This window comes from Carcharhinus amblyrhynchos, chromosome 14, assembly GCF_965287045.1.
Source record: "Carcharhinus amblyrhynchos chromosome 14, sCarAmb.v2.hapA, whole genome shotgun sequence".
In the NCBI taxonomy this organism is placed as follows: Eukaryota; Metazoa; Chordata; class Chondrichthyes; order Carcharhiniformes; family Carcharhinidae; genus Carcharhinus; species Carcharhinus amblyrhynchos.
Window position 1 is genome coordinate 10,166,976 of NC_137337.1, and position 16,405 is coordinate 10,183,380.

Genomic DNA, 16,405 nt, shown 5'->3' on the forward strand with positions numbered 1-16,405 from the left:
TTTTTATAAGTACGGTCTTGTGTATTGGCATCTCTTGGTGGCACACAGGCAAGGACTTTATGGTTAAGGTGCTTATGCTTATGTCTGGGGAGAAAGAAATCAACATGAACTGACCTCTCTGAGCCTGTTGACTGCACTCAAGGGCTGTAACTTTACCTGCAAGCAATGCGTGGGAAGTTGAAAATGATACTAGCCTAATACAAGTTCTGGCGCCAGAACCATGAGGGTGTAAGATCTTGGGCAATACAATTGCATAGTGACATAAAAGATATCAAATCACTTGGCTGAAACTCCAAACTACAATCGTGATTAATGGTCCCAGGCTTTAAATTGCTTTAACTTGTATGTTTAACAAAGATCCTTCTACTGTATATGTATTCATGTTCTGTCTATGGTTTTATAAAGGCTGTCAGTTTTTGGCCGAAGAATAGAGTAATTTTGTTCTCTTTCCACACCACTGCCGCCCCCTCCTCACCCATCCCACACCCACCCGAAAGAATACTGTTAAGAAAATTGGCCATTTTAGAAGTCTAACTGAATTCTTAGTGATTTCAAATGTTGACAGTTGCACAGCACTCAAGTCATATGTGTACAATAAGCATAAACATAAAACAGATTTGTCTGTTTTTTTAACCCTGACCTGCAGTATCCTATAAGCAAGAGTGTGCACCATTATGCCATGTACACATTAACAAATCTTGTTATCCTGTTTTTCCCCAGTCTCTGAAACATCCTTTATTGTTTATCTTTGGAGGCACCATTTATAGTGAATAATCCAACTAGTACTACAGGATGTGCAATATCACCATCAAAAAGCAAAAGATCCACGTGATTTTTTTTTGCTTGCTTCGTTAGATTCCAGCAAAAGAGATTCTCCACAATAAACACCCTGAAGGTTTTCTCCTCCCCCTCTCCCTTAACTAATGAATTTCCATGTAGATTTACAAACTTGGTCCCAGAAACTTCTGGCCATCTTATCCTTTCCCATAAATAGAACAGAATCATAGAAACCCTACAGTGCAAAAGGAGGCCATTCGGCCCATTGAGTCTGCACTGGCCACAATCTCACTTAGGCCCTACCCCCATATCCCTACATATTTACCTGCTAATCCCTCTAACTTATGCATCTCAACTCTGAGGGGCAATTTTTTTTAGCATGGCCAGTCAACTTAATGTGCACATCTTTGGACTGTGGAGGAAATGGAGGAGACCCACGCAGACACGAGGAGAATGTGCAAGCTGCTTAGTGACCCAAGCCGGGAATTGAACCGAGGTCCCTGGGGCTGTGAAGCAGCAGTGCTAACCACTGTGCTACCGTGCTGCCCTAAAACCTGCCTGATGTGTGCCCTACTAGTCTGAACATCTTAAATTATCTTTGAGTACATTCTACCCCCCACCCCACTACCCTTCTACCTTTCCCACACTCCCAATGCATCTCCATCAATATGCACTAACCCACTGGTTGACCACAAGACTTGCTTCCTTGAAAATGTAGCACAGTTGGCCTTAATGCATCTGCACTTGAAAACACAGTAGCATGCACTGCATGGTTAAAGATGCATAAAATAAAGTTTATTTATTAGTTATACAAGTAGGCTTATTAATGCTGCAACAAAGTTATTGTGAAAATCCCCTAGTTGCCAAACACTGGCACCTGTTCAGGTACACTGAGGGAGAATTTAGCACAGCCAGTGCACCTAACAAGTCTTTTGGGCTGTGGGAGGAAACTGGAGCAGCCAAAGGAAACCCATGCGGACTCCGCACAGACAGTGATCCTAACTAGGGATCGAACCCGGTGCTGTGAGGCAGCTTTGCTAACCACTGTGCCACCATGCTACCCTAGCAATGAGGATGTGCAACTATACAACAAAGACTATCACTGTACAACAATGAAGAAGAAGAGGGAAGTAACTTGCAGTTAAACGTAACAGCATGTCAATCCCAGAGTTTTTGATATGAAATGAATTGCTTTTTTTGTGGTAAAAATGCAGTAACCGATTGTCCATGAGATTCCTTTAAGGCTCCTAAAACAGGCAGCCAGGATCTCCATTTTGCATCTTATTCCGAGATGACATAGTGGAATGAGTTCAGTCAAAACCTTTTGAAGCAACCTCTGCACTGAATTCTGACCAGCTCGAGCAAGGCAATAACTGAAATATGTTGCTCATGGTGTGTTTTTCTGTCTTTTGATCAGTAATTTTGGATTTGAAGCCAATTTTGCAGGAAGAAATAACCTGTTATCCCCATGTATTTATTCCTAAAGGCAAGCTGGCTAAAAGGAGACACACTGACTTTAATTTGTTCATTACAAAGATGTTGAGATTTCACCAGCAGTTTGCTTTATTCCAATGCATAATTAAATGAGGTTGCAGCAATCCCAAAAGGATTTTTGGATCTCACCTGTAGCCAGAATATACCTTTCCTCAGGAGGTCTCTGGGGCTGCAAATATTTCCCATATCTTCAAGTATACTTTAGTCTGAAAAGTTGTCTTTTCCTCTTTGACCCTGGTCACATTTTGGAGATGATGAAAAATATATCTTGACAGCCTTGCAGCAATTCAGCTATCAAGACAGGAGCTGGAGATTCTTTGAGTTCAGTGAAGTATCGTGTGCAGCCATTGATATAGGTTTAGTATTAGTTATATTTTAATATGTGGATAGTGTTCTGTCTCCCACGACTATGATTTGTCCATTGCTGATGGCTGTGTTAAATATCACCTGGTGTGGTTCAGGAGCCCCGCTTCGGCACAACGGCTACTTCCCCATTTACTGGAGAAGAAATCCAGGAGCCGATTGGCAATTTGCTGGCCTTTTCCAATGCTCTTGCTAATGGATAGCCTTGAGAAGTCACACTCAGTTGTCAGCACCCACCATCTTCATACCTAACATGCAGATGTCTTGTAACTGAGTTATGGCCTGTAGTGTAATACGTAACTAAAACCACAAACTGCCGTTCATTCAACCATTTTCTGATATCTAGATAATTGGAAGAGAGCTAGTGGCTTATCCAGTAAGGTAAATACAGGTTCCAGGATCACTGTTTAAGCCTTGGGATCACTTACCAGCTTTTGTTTATAAAGTCACACATGTTTGTGGAGAACAAGGAGTCACTGACAGGAATGGTCCATGCACCACGCATAAAAGAAATGAGAACTTACAAATTTAACCAGAAAATCAACTAGTTCATTTAAAAACAAATCATTCCAACTTCCCTTATTTGCTTTCCCCTCTTTCCATTACTCAGCCCCCTTTTTCTGTAATCTATCTAATGGGATTCTTGGATTTTTTTAAAAAGTTATTGACTTTTCATTGATTTTCTGTCCTGATGTCCAAAATTAATTTCCAGTTCAAATTCCAAAAGCGCAGCGTTCATTAATGGGGTGCCTTGTTCAAGTAGGGGGGATTGATTTGATTTTTGCCTCTGCACGGCTTTTACAGTTGGGGAGTGGGGCTATTTAAAGAGCTCTTTTAAAAAGCCATCAAAGCCGCCATCTCTGTATAATTTAATATCTCTAAGGTGCTGTGTGCTGTTTACACTTGTATATCCAACACTGAAAATGCAGTGTGACCAGCATTTTTTGAATTTCTTGCATTTAAGAAACTACAAAAAATACCAAAAAATCTTGATTACTAGCTGTCTATTTATAGAACTCACCAGACACGTTGCAAAAAGACCTTTGAAACCAAATGTACTGGATACTATCAGATCAAACCAGGAATCCACAATAACTCCTTACCCAATTTCCAAGAGCATTGGAGCCAAGGAATTCAATTGGGACAGATGCAGTCTTCTCTCCCATTAACCTATCTTTGGTGTTCTCCATGTGAGACTATTTACTAAATAATACCAGTAACATTGATACCATGGAAGTCTTTTCTCGGATTTGCTGAACAGTCCTATTCATGTTGGGTAGAATGTGATGTGATTTCCTTCGTTACTGAAGTTTCCAAGACTGTATTTGTGCTGCTGAAGTGTTTATAATGCAAAATTGTGGATTTATTGTTATCCAGCTGTCAGGACTGTTATTTGTAATGACTGCAACATGAGCTGTCAATTAGACTGACCTGATGTATCTAATACTGGTAAGAGCGCTAGTGGATTGCTGGTGTCCATACTTCTGTTCTTGTGGATTGCATAGACCTATATGATTGAACCAACAACTACATTTAAGACTAATTTGCACATATCTTGCTGATGATAACCCATCTTGGCTGTCTAATTTAAAATTTACCCACCACTGAGCCCTTTTTAATAAAAAGGCCTTTACAAACTTCAAAAGTTTCAACCAACCAACCAGGGCTAAAAGTGTAAATAGGATTGAGTTGACAAGCAGTCGAGAGCTGCAGGTTTGTCCCAGGGTCTTGAGTTTGCTATTAACTGAGCATGTCAAATTTCTTTTAAACTGAATATTCCCCAACCACTGTAGAAAATGTTGAACCACAGTCCTTACTGCTAATTTTGAGCTTCCTGCTTTAACCGGAGTCTGAGTTGGCCTGTGGCGAGCTCTAGGAAGTGGGATACTTCTGCTATGCTTTTCTGGGTGAAGCTGATCAGAAAGCTTAGTTTAATTCTCATGCTACAACTTTAATGTGGCTGGAACTTTTCATCTTTAACACAAACTGCTAATGTGGGTTGGCAGAGGAGTTTCCATTGATACTGTTGGCCTTTAATTTAAATTTAGTTGTAACTATTCTCATGTAAACCAATCCATCTGCTAAGATTCTTCATCTAGTATCATTTTCACTGAGCTATCTTTAATCTGTATGATTTCTTCACCACCCCAGGGTTTTGTTTTTGTGTGTGGCACATATAAATCTGGAGCTGCTTGCTGTCGCTGGCCTAAAGATGTTCCCACTTCTACGTTTATTTGTAGTTGAATAGAAATGTCAATAAAACCACTCAGCGTGGGTCTGAATTACTCTAGCAGGGGTAGTTTCATCCTCAGGCCTGTGTCAATCCCAAAATATGAGTCAGCGCAGAGGAATTAGAAATAAGTAGATAAATTGCAGAAATTAATAAGAGCAAGATGAATAACACCAAAGTTTTATCACTTCAAAATTATGCTTGATTTGCCTTTAAAACTGTCGTGGTTATTTCAAAGTGTGAATTTATAAAACAATTAAGAAAAATGCCACTGCTGTGTTTTTTTTACAGATTCATTAGGTGCAAAAATATCAAATACAGGATATAGGTTTGATTTGAATTATAAGATGTAGGCATGAGTTTGAAATTTTATAGGTCACATTATGAAACATCAAATACACTGCAGCATGATTTGAGTTGGTTGTGAATACAGGCTCACCTTATGTTTATCCTTAATCAGGGAAAATCAGATAAATTTATGGTATCAGAATTGCTATGGCAATCATTATTACATGGTCAGTGATAATTGAGGCTTTGGACAGGGTGCAGAGAAGGGTCACATGATTAATACTCAGTTTAAAGCATCTTAGTAAGATAAGCTCAAAAGACTGGGCTCTATAGAGACATAGACTTAGGGGTGATTTGAGTTGAGCTTTATAAGCTATAGGGAATAGATTGTGTTTGTGTAGGCAGTTTGTTTCAACGTGATGCACTTGGGATGACCAAAGGGTCACCATCTTCAATTATGTAAGGCCAGAACCAGCGAAATCTGATCCTAGTTTCTGGATGGGGCAGAGATCACCCTGTATATTAAAAAAAATCAATTAGAGTGGTCTCCTGTACTACGTTTAGTGATCAGAGGGGAATTTTTCAGATTTTATTTTTTTTCCCTAATTGGCCTGAGCTTTTTAATCTAGTTTATTGCCTCTCCGGGAGATTAAATAGTTATCTAGTGGAGTGGGGAATGTATATATTATGATGCACAAGGCATTGTACTTATGTGAACCAGACTGAATGGAACACCAGATCTTTTCCGGTCTGGCCTTTTCATTTGTACCTGGCTGGGGGTGTTAAAATAAGGGAAAAGTTACTTTTGGCAAAGGAAAACAAGTCACTAGCTAGGTAGTGCAGAACTTGAATATTGCTGAAAAGAGAGGCATAGTGCCAAAGCTTTCTGCTCAGGGCAAACACAATAATACTAAAATTTTAAATGCTCTCAACCATTTATACTATAGGACATGCATTCACACACAGGTGGCACAGCATTTAGCACTGCTGCCTCTGTCAAGGATCCGAGTTTGATTCTGGCCTAGGGTAACTGTGGAGTTTGCTTGTTCTCCCCATGTCTGAGTTTCCTCCCACACTTCAGAGGTTCGCAGGTTGTGGATTGGCCATGCTAAATTACCCTTTGGTGTTGAAAGAGATGTAGGTTAGGTAGATTAGCCATATGTGGTGTTATGGGGATAGGGCTGAGGGAAAGGCCTGGGTGGGATGCTGTTTCAAGGAGTCGGTGAAGACTCCTGGATGGAATGGCATCGTTGGGTACTGTAGGGGTTCTATGGACCTATTCTCTGCAAACAAAAGGAACATGTTCAAATCTTGCACTTTTTTTGAATTGCCCAATGGAGAACTACAAACTTTAAGAGCTTGTAGTTCTCCATTTTTTCACCTCCATGGTTACACGTTGGCAAAAGAGTCGACTTGATAACCATTCTGACCGTCTCCTCCTGTAGTTCAAATTATTGTACTGATTTATTGTTATCATATTCTTTAGAATTTAATATTGTATGGGTTTTTTGGATATTGCTGCCCATCAAGAGATTGAATATACAAATTCTACTCAAGTAGTAAAAGCATATGTGATTCAAACTTCTTGAAGGAAATCCATGAGCCAGATGTTGAGAACATCTGGAAGTTCCCCTCCAAGTCACTCACCATCCTGACTTGGAAATATATCGCTGTTCCTTCAGTGTTGCTGGGTTAAAATCCTGGAACCCCCTCAGGACTGCAGCGTTTCAAGAAGGTAGCTCAACCACCTTCTCATGGACAACTAGGCATGGACAATAAATGCTGATCTAACAGTGGTGTTCACATCGTAAAAATGAGATTTTTTTTTTAGAAATGCAAATACAAATATCAGAATGACAAGTTTACTAAATGGAGGAAATAAGTAAATAAAACTGCACAACTAATGACTCAAACACTTACTGTTACAGATTGATTATAATACTATTAGGCTTTACTACTTGAAACTGTATCCATGTGATTGATTATTCCAATAGACTGAATATTATCCTTAGATTTTGCCGGTTATTTGAATGTGTAGAAAATTTAACCTTTGGAGTTCACAGCCAATCTCTGTTTACAACAGAAGTAATGACCTGTGACTTTTGGTTGCGCTTGTCAGGATAATTTCTGTGGAATGTGTGAATATGCTGACCCCAAAACCAGTACGGAGATACCTTTTTTAATCTCCCAGTATTTTGATGTGTCTATTGACAACAGTAGTTGAGATTTTATTTGTGCTCGACATTACAACAGGGAGCAGTGGAAAACTTCAGCACCCTGGCTAAGAGTTGCCTGGTCTCCCAACTCATAGAATCACAGAAAGCTGTGAAGGAGCTAAGTTGCCCAAGGCAGCAGGTGTTGGAGTCTGATGTTCATTTTAAACAATCAGTATCATTTGATGTACTTTTTCTCTTGTACTTAAAGGGAAGACACAAGCTAAAACTATCTACTGTATCCTGCCATTGAATGTAAACTTTAAAAAAAAATCATTTTCAAATGTGAAGTTCAATCTCTCTCTCCCACCCGCCATGCTCCTTTCTGAAAGCATGCTCAGTTGGTAATTATTGTGGTAATTGGTGAAACATGTAATCACAACACTCCATGCATTTAACGAGTCGTCATGTAGGGAACGGAATCTTTTATTTTTGCATTTGCTTTCTTTGAGGGGTAATATTGGTCACAGTTTTATTCCAGGGTAAAATATCATTTAATTTGGATTATTTTGAGTAGGTGTGCATGCTGTTACATCAGTAACATCTAGTACCTTCAAGTAGACAGTCCTCAAGTTAAACCAGCAAGCCTTGGTGGGCCATTTTATCACAAAGGACACCACAGCTAAGTCTGATCTGGTTTTCTCATGGTTTGTTGCAGGTGCTTTCAAATTAAATGTCACTGGTTGTAGATCAGGACAGGGGTATATTAACTGATTTCTCTCTTTCTGAACTGCCCCTTTTCCAAGCCCAATCAGCCAAAGGACAAATGCACATCCCACTTCAGCTGAAATGAGCTATTCCAATACAAATGGGGGGGTTTAATCCTGTGTCTTCCTGACCTGTACAACTAAGCTATTCATTCAGTGAACAGGTGCTGTAGATACTGTTCTAAAATCTGAATGATAAGACATTATAAGAGGTACTGAAACGAATGAGCTGTGTGATAACTCAAGCAGATACAACTGTTAATAGTGATTGTTTCAATTTCCCAACCAGTTATCAGTAACTTCCAATCTAATCAGTAGTTTACAACATTCTTTTATTTAACGTTGATAACAGGATTTATTAAGACAATATCCATGATTAAAAATTGTACAAATTGGGTTCTGTGGATCAACGTGCTAAGATAAATTTTAAATACATCTGTTTGCCATAAACTGCAAGATTGAAGCTCAATGTCATAGAATCATGAAGACATGGCCAATTGAAGATATCCTGCACCACAGTATATTAACCCCTCTTCATGGCATCCACAACCCTGAATAGCCCCAATGCTTTTACCCCTAATAGTTTGTGTGAGATTTGTTTCTTGGAATAAAATGAGTTCTTTTATTGATAGCATTAATTTAGTTCCATATTTACATTCACATTTTAGCCAGTATGTAATAGTTTACGTTAATTGTTTTAAATTTCATTTACTACAATTGCATGAACTCCCACATTATACTGCAACTTTCAACAGCTCCTAGCTGTTTGTCATCTTCAGTTAAATGTGCTTCATGATCTTTAGTGAGCATTTAATGAAAATGTACACTTTGAGCCTCTCTGCAATACATTTTAATGTTTCCTAGCTGGTGCAATGCCCTTTTTTAAGTTGCACCTGTAGTTTTAAATCATTAATGTCATGTATATTTTTCTTCTTTTCATGTTTAGGTCAAACACGGGTTCAACAGCTGGCGGAGAACACTCGGTACTTCAGAAGAAGACTGAAGGAAATGGGATTCATTATCTATGGAAATGATGATTCACCAGTCGTGCCTTTGATGCTGTACATGCCAGCCAAAATTGGGTAAATTAAAAACATATTTGGGCTTTGTAGTGTAGACTCAGATTTTGTTTTTAAGTTTCTTTAAACCATCTGTAGTATCAAAATTATTGCCTCATTGGCAGTTTCACAAATTACCTCCACAAGAATGTGCCTTCAAATTCTTAAAGAGCAAATTCAAAATCAGTAGTGTTATTTCCCATTACTTGAAATTGGGCAAACTATCTTTGCAATCCTGGGTTTTATAGTCACCGTGTCTCTTGGGGGGGAGAGTAGATATGCCAAAATTCCATTGATTTTAGACCAAATGCCTGCAGTGTGGGTTCTCAATTAGGAGACAGCAGTACTGATCAGTTTCACTCTGGCCTGCTCCCCAGTGAGGAGTTAATACTCCTGACTGTGCATGAGAAAAGAAAGCAAAATTGGTCTGCTTTGCTTTATTGTATCTTCTGTACCAACCAAAGTGTTATCTACAACATAGACTAATAACAATTGGGTCTACATTGTCTTCCCAGCTGGTTACGATTTTTCAAAATGTCTTAAATTATATAATGGTTGGGAGTTGGCAAATGTAACACTGCTCAACAAAGAAAAAAGAATGAAAACTGGAAACAACAGTCAAGTTGGCCTGACTCCAGCTGTCTGAAAAATGCTGGAATCTCTTTAGAGAATCTTAATGTTGAAATTAAGAAATTGTCATATGAACTGACAGAGATTTGCAAGCTGGATTCTGAGCTTTCAGTAAACTATTATTTTAATTCTCTTCCTTTGCTGCCACTCGACCTTTCAGTCCTTGGCCTGTTACTCTTCCAGTGAAGCTTGACGCACATTTGAGGGGTAGCATTTACTAAAATAGCAACCTCACAGATTTCTTGACTCACTGTTGAGTTCAGCAAGTCTCCATCGCAAACTCTGTTTCCATTTTATTTTGTTTCCTTGTTTTGTCTTCCTTTTTCCCGAATTTCCTTCACTTTGCATTTGGACAGCAGCTATCCTGCCATTCTCACCACCCATAGGCACACCTTTTTGTTTCTTTGCTTATGCCGTTTGTCAGGAAATCATGGTAAGAAGAAAATGGGTAAATCCAGTAATTGGGGGTGTGTTCTGCTGGTTGTATTTTTTTTTAAAAAGTATTTCAAAATGGAAACAGACTAGGGGGCACAGCCTCAAGATAAAGGGGGGGCGGTTTAGAACGGAGTTGAGGAGGAACTTCTTCACTCAAAGGGTGGTGAATCTCTGGAATTCTCTGCCCGTTGAAGTGGTGGAGGCTGCCTCGCTAAATATTTTTAAGACGCGGGTTGATGGGTTTTTGATGAGAGGGGATTAAGGGTTATGGGGAGAGGGCGGGAAAGTGGAACTGAGCAGCGACAGATCAGCCATGATCTTATTGAATGGCGGGGCAGGCTTGAAGGGCTAGATGGTCTACTCCTGCTCCTATTTCTTATGTTCTTATGTGTAGTGGTGGAGACAGTTTGGCTAGTTCAGTGGAACTAATGCTTTTAATGTTGATGAGCCTAGCAACCCTGTAAACAGATCGTAGAATCCCTACAGTGCAGGAGGAGGCCATTTGGCCATCAAGCCTGCATCGATAACAATCCCACCCAGACCCCCCACCTATTCACCCTGGAAATACCCCTGACACTAAGGGCAATTTAGCATGGCCAATCAACCTAATCCTTTGGGGTGTGGGAAGAAACCAGAGCACCCGGAGGAAATCCATGGAGGCATGGGGAGAAGGTGCAAACTGCACACAGGCACTCACCTGGGGCTGGAATTGAATCCGGGTCCCTGGAGCTGTGAGGCAGCATTGCTAACTGCTGTGTGCCACCATGCCGCTGCTATTTAAGGCAAGTTGGTGACAGTGGAATATCAAGAGTTTGAGTAAGAGGTTGGAGGAGAAGTTACAGTGTAAACTTCATGAGAACATTCTAAAAGGTGGACTCTCAAAATGAGGGTAATTAAGAGTGACTTCTTTGGAGGTTAGCTCAGGTAAAGGAAAGTCAAAAGGGAAAACAATACATCAGGAGCAATTTCAGCCTATGCAAGTTAACTGCTTTGAGAACTCAGCCTACAGCAGCAAAAGCCATGTGATCTCCAACGAGCTGTTTGTAGGAAAGCCTGTTTGAAGAGCAGTTGTTCTGACCTAGTTCAGAACCAACTCCAAAGTAAACAAGTGCCTGGTGTGGTAACGATTGTGGCAGTTGGGCTTCACTGGAGTATTACAGGAGACCAGGGACGGACATGTGGCTGAGAGTTTGAGAGCAGGTGTTTCAGATTTGAGATTTGGAATACCTAGCGTTTACTATCAGCTGTGTTCTTAACACATTGCCAATCCCTTAGCTGAGCATAATGAAACATTGTCATTTAATGTCTCCTGCCCTCCACCATATCAGACCTTCGCTTTTTTTCTTTTGCCTCCTCTCTCCCTTCACTCAAAACCTAACTTTCCTAAACTTTTCCTGTTTTGATGAACAATCACAGATTTAAAACAAAGTCTTTTCTCCTGTTTAAAGTTTGTTTTAGTGTCATAAGTAGGCTTACACTGCAATAACACTGCTGTGCAAATCCTCTTGTTACGCCTGTTCGGGTATTCTGAGGGAGAATTTAGCACAGCCAATGCAGCTAACCAGCACAACAACCAGAATGCCCAGAGGAAACCCACACAGATGCGGGGAGAACATGCAGACTCCATACAGTGTCCCAATCTGGGAATCAAACCCAGGTCCCTGGCACTGAGGCAGCCGTGCTAATCACCATGCCACCCCATTTGTCTATATGTGCTTCCAGACTTGCTGAGTATTTCCAGGATTTTTTTATTTGCAAAAGGTAAATTATGTCTGAGGAATCTTGGTCGTCTTTGAGGATGTTGCTGGTAGGGTAGATAAAGGGGAACCAGCACCTATAATATATTTGGATTTCCAAAAGATGCTACACGAAAGGTTAGTACACATTTAGGGCTCTTGAGGTGGGGGGTAATAAATGAGCTTGGATGGAGGATTGGTTAAGGGACAGGAAGCAGAGTAGGAATAAATGGGTCAATTGTAAAATGACAGATTGTAATTAGAGGAATGCCACAAGGATCAATGCTGGGGTCTCAGCTGTTTGCAGTCTATCCAGTAATATATCAAAGTTGTCTGCAAGTGTAAGCTGAGAACACAAGCTATAAAGTGAAGTGGAAAAGTTAAATAAGAGGGCAACAAGATAGCAGATGCAGTCGAAAGTATTTACTTCTCTCAGCATAGAAGAGTAGAGGACTTAAGCATGAAACTTGTAATTGATGCTCAGATTTGGCCTTACTCATAAGAAACACAAAGTTAGCATGCAAGTGCAGCAAGTAAAAGCAAATGGCATGAAGGCCTTTATTGCAAGGGGATTGCCAAACAACATAAGCAATTCTATAAGGCTTGGATGAGACCACACCAGAGTACAATGGGCAGTTTTGGCCTCCATGTCTAATATGTTTGCGCTATGAATGCAAAGGTTAATTATGCAGTTCATTAGATAGGTCAACTCACATTTGTGGACCCAATGATGAGAGGCAAAGTAAATTGGGCCTATAGAGATTTCGATGAAACATTCATTATTCTGAAGGGATTTGAAAGGGTAGGAGCAGACGTTGTTTCCCGTGGCTGGAGAATTTAGGACACTGGGTCACAGACTCAGAATAAGGCATTGATTATTTAGTACTGAGAAGGGGAGAACTTCAAGCAAAAGGTTGTGATTTTTCTGAATTCTGTATTCCAACAGGTTGTGGGTGCTCCATTGTTGAGTATATTTAAGGTTAAGTTTGATTTTTGGTTTCTCAGATAATCCTGGGAAATGAGGAGTCAGGATGTAAGTGGAGGTGAGAGTGACAGCCCTTGACATCAAGGCCATACTCAAGTGTGGCATCAAAGAGCCCCAACAAAACTGGAATCAATAGGTATTGCGGCAAACTCTCTGGTTGGAGTCATAATTGATATATAGGAAGGTGGTTGTGGAGAGTCAGCTCCAGGACACCTCCGCAGGAGTCCCCCAGGGTGGTGTCCTACGCCCAACAATCTTAAGCTCTTCATCAGTGACCTTTCCTTCGTCGTAAGATCAGAAGTGGGAATGTTTGCCAATGATTGCACAATGTTCAGCACCATGCACGACTCTGCAGATATTGAAGCAATCCATGTTCAAATGCAATAAGACCTGGAAGTAACATTTCCCACTCCACATATGCCAGACGATGACCACCACCAGTAAGAGGCACCCTAACCAGCACCCCTTGATATTCAATGGTGTGACATTACTAAATCCCCCACTGTCAACATCCTTGGGATTACCATTGACCAGAAACTCAACTGGACTCGCCACATAAAGAGCAGGTCTGAGACTAGGAATATTGTGGTAAGTAACTCACCTTCTGACTCTCCAAAGCCTATCCACCATCTACAATGCACAAGTCAAGAATGTGATGAAATACTTGCTACTTGTTTGGATGGGTGCAACTCCAACAACAACATTTAAGAATCTTGACACTACCCAGGACAAAACAGCCTGCTTGATTGGCACCACATCCACTCCCTCCACCGCCGACGCTCAGTAGCAGCAGTGTGTGCTATCTACAAGATGCACTGCAGCAGTTCACCAGAGACCCTTAGACAACACCTTCCGAACCCACAACTACTTCCGTCTTGAAGGATAAGGGCAACAGATAAATGGGAACACCACCACCTGCAAGATCCCTTCCAAGCCAATCACTATCTTGGAAATATACCTGCATTCCCTCTTAGTCACTGGGTCAAAATCCTGGAATTCCCTCCCTCACGGCATTGTGGGTCAACCCACACCACATGGACTGCAGCAATTCAAAAACGCAACTCACCACTACCTTTTAAGGGCAACCAGGAATGGGCAATATATGCTGGCCTAACCAGTGACACAGATGTCCCACGAATGAATAAAAAAGGTTGAGGTAGAAGATCAATCATTATATTGAAAGATAGAGCAGGTTTGAGGGACCATAGGGTGTACTCCTGATCCAGTTTCCCGTTTCAGTGCAGATTTTTTTTGGGAGCAGGGATAGAGAGGAAGAAACAGTAAAATAATGGTTCACGAAAGTAATATAGCCCAAAACCTTTGAGTTAATGTTGTTGTAAAAATCTCAGAAGCCTAAGTTCAGGTTCACCTCATTTGGCTCAGTTCGGAAGAATGTTGATTGTTCAAATACATATCTTTGCAGCTATAAGTTCTTAATCATACATTCCAGGGTGAGTGTAGTTATGATTACAGTTGTGATTCACAGATTAAGAAATTAATGTTCCTCAGAATTCACTAAAGTACCACATGTATATATCATTTGGAGCAGTCAGATCAGGGAAGCAGGAACTGAAGTATCTTGCATAGTTGGGTAATCATGTGATCACAGACTAACTTGGACCGCTTTTTCCGTTTTAAAGTATAGCATAAGACCCAATGAGTTGTTGACATTATGGGAGGTCCATTGTTGAGAGTTATTCTTGGATACTTGCAAAGTACTTAGTGACACTAATGTAGCGGCTAAAACCTGTAACAGGAATCATTGCAATAAAATTTGCTCTGCCCCAAATTGCATACGTGTTTGCTTTCTACAGGTAGACCAAATGTGGTTATCATGGCTCGTTATTAATTTTTGATCATCCAATCTTAATGGCATTCACTGCTTTCTATTCTAAATCTAAACACCATATATTCACGTACATTAAATCAACCTAATCTCATGAGTCAATTATGTAGCCTGCGACTCCTATTTTTAAAAAGAAAATTCAAAACAAAGTTGTATTTGCTTTCTCTTTCAGCCCCCCTTAGCTCCTGCAGCACCAAGAGTACCAAGGTGGCAGTACCTTAGGAACCATACTGTGGAACAGGCCATTATAACCAAATTTGGACGATCCTTTTGACAGTTCATCTTCAGAAAACAAACACCAATGTTGTTTGGAGCAGAATGAGCTTTGTTACGATAATTCCTATTACAAGTTTTAGCTGCTTCATGGGTGTCACTGAGTTCTTTCAAGTATCTTTGAATAAGTGTCTCAACATGGACCTCCCATGATGTCAGCATCTTATTGATTCACTGAATTCTACAGTACAGAAGGAGGCCATTTGGCCCATTGATTCTGTACTGACCATAATCCCACCCAGGCCCTATCCCCATAATCCCATGCATTTACCATAGTTAGTTTCCCTGACACTAAGGGGCAATTTAGCACGGCTGATTCACCTACCCCACACATCTTTGGACTGTGGGAGGAAACCGGAGCATCCAGAGGAAACCCACATAAACATGGGGAGAATGTGCAAACTCCACACACTGTGACCCAAGCCTGGCACTGAGAGTCAGCAGTACTAACCACTCTGTCACCGTGCTGCCCTTTCTTATGCTTTTTTTTAAAAAGACTGCTGCAAAGCAGAGATTAGTGCTTATACCGTAGCTTCAGAAAAAGAAACTAATTTAGCAGAGTTTTGGTTTTAGCTAATGCTCTCTATTTACTTCCTTACCGTTTGTTGCATCCCACAGTCCTACCGCCTTGCTGCTCCCACAGCTGTTTTAATGCAATTCACTTTTTATCTCTTGTTTTCAACCTGAAATGTGTATATTATTACTGCAGTGCTTTTGGGCGAGAAATGTTAAAAAGAAACGTTGGTGTTGTGGTGGTTGGATTTCCCGCTACTCCCATCATCGAATCCCGAGCCAGGTTTTGTGTATCTGCTGCTCACACCAGAGAGATGTTGGATACAGTAAGTATTTTTTCATTTTAACAGTTATTCTTTTTCCCCTCAAGAATAGATGGAAATAAAATTTTGTATTTGTGCTGTTCTGGGCAGGTTTCACCACTGAAATGGCCACTTCATTGCAAATATTCATTAAAATATCATTGAACTGGCATTAAAACAATGCAATAAAAGTATTTTGGAACTGCCAGCCCCTTAAATTGGATTGTAATGGACATTGCATCATTTCAGTAAAATAACAGAGCACTGCCAGAAAATACTTTTTGCCATCACACATTTGAGATAATTCCTGTATATTTAGTATTAATGGCATAGTAGTTACTTTTGTTAAATGCCATTGAAACACAATTGGAAATGAATATTGTGCTCAAAGTTAGCATAGCCACTTCTCAAATTATACCTTTTAATTGCCTATTATAAGTAGATGCTAATAAGTTTCACAAGTTTTATCTTATAGCTATGAGTATGATGAATTCTTTTTAATATCGGAGGCAAGAGTTGTTTGAGAAGGTTAAATACCTCAATTTGTTCTCTAGC

At 40.3% G+C, this 16,405-nt stretch overlaps 1 protein-coding gene across 1 annotated transcript in view; it reads left to right on the forward strand.

Moving 5' to 3' along the window:
- The window catches only part of LOC145352421 (serine palmitoyltransferase 2-like), a 116,200-nt gene that overhangs the window by 87,642 nt on the left and 12,153 nt on the right, over positions 1–16,405 (forward strand). The window contains exons 10-11 of the mRNA XM_080202263.1: positions 9,019–9,154; positions 15,745–15,874. Of these exons, the coding sequence (XP_080058389.1) occupies positions 9,019–9,154; positions 15,745–15,874 (266 nt within the window). The remainder of the gene's footprint in view (positions 1–9,018; positions 9,155–15,744; positions 15,875–16,405) is intronic.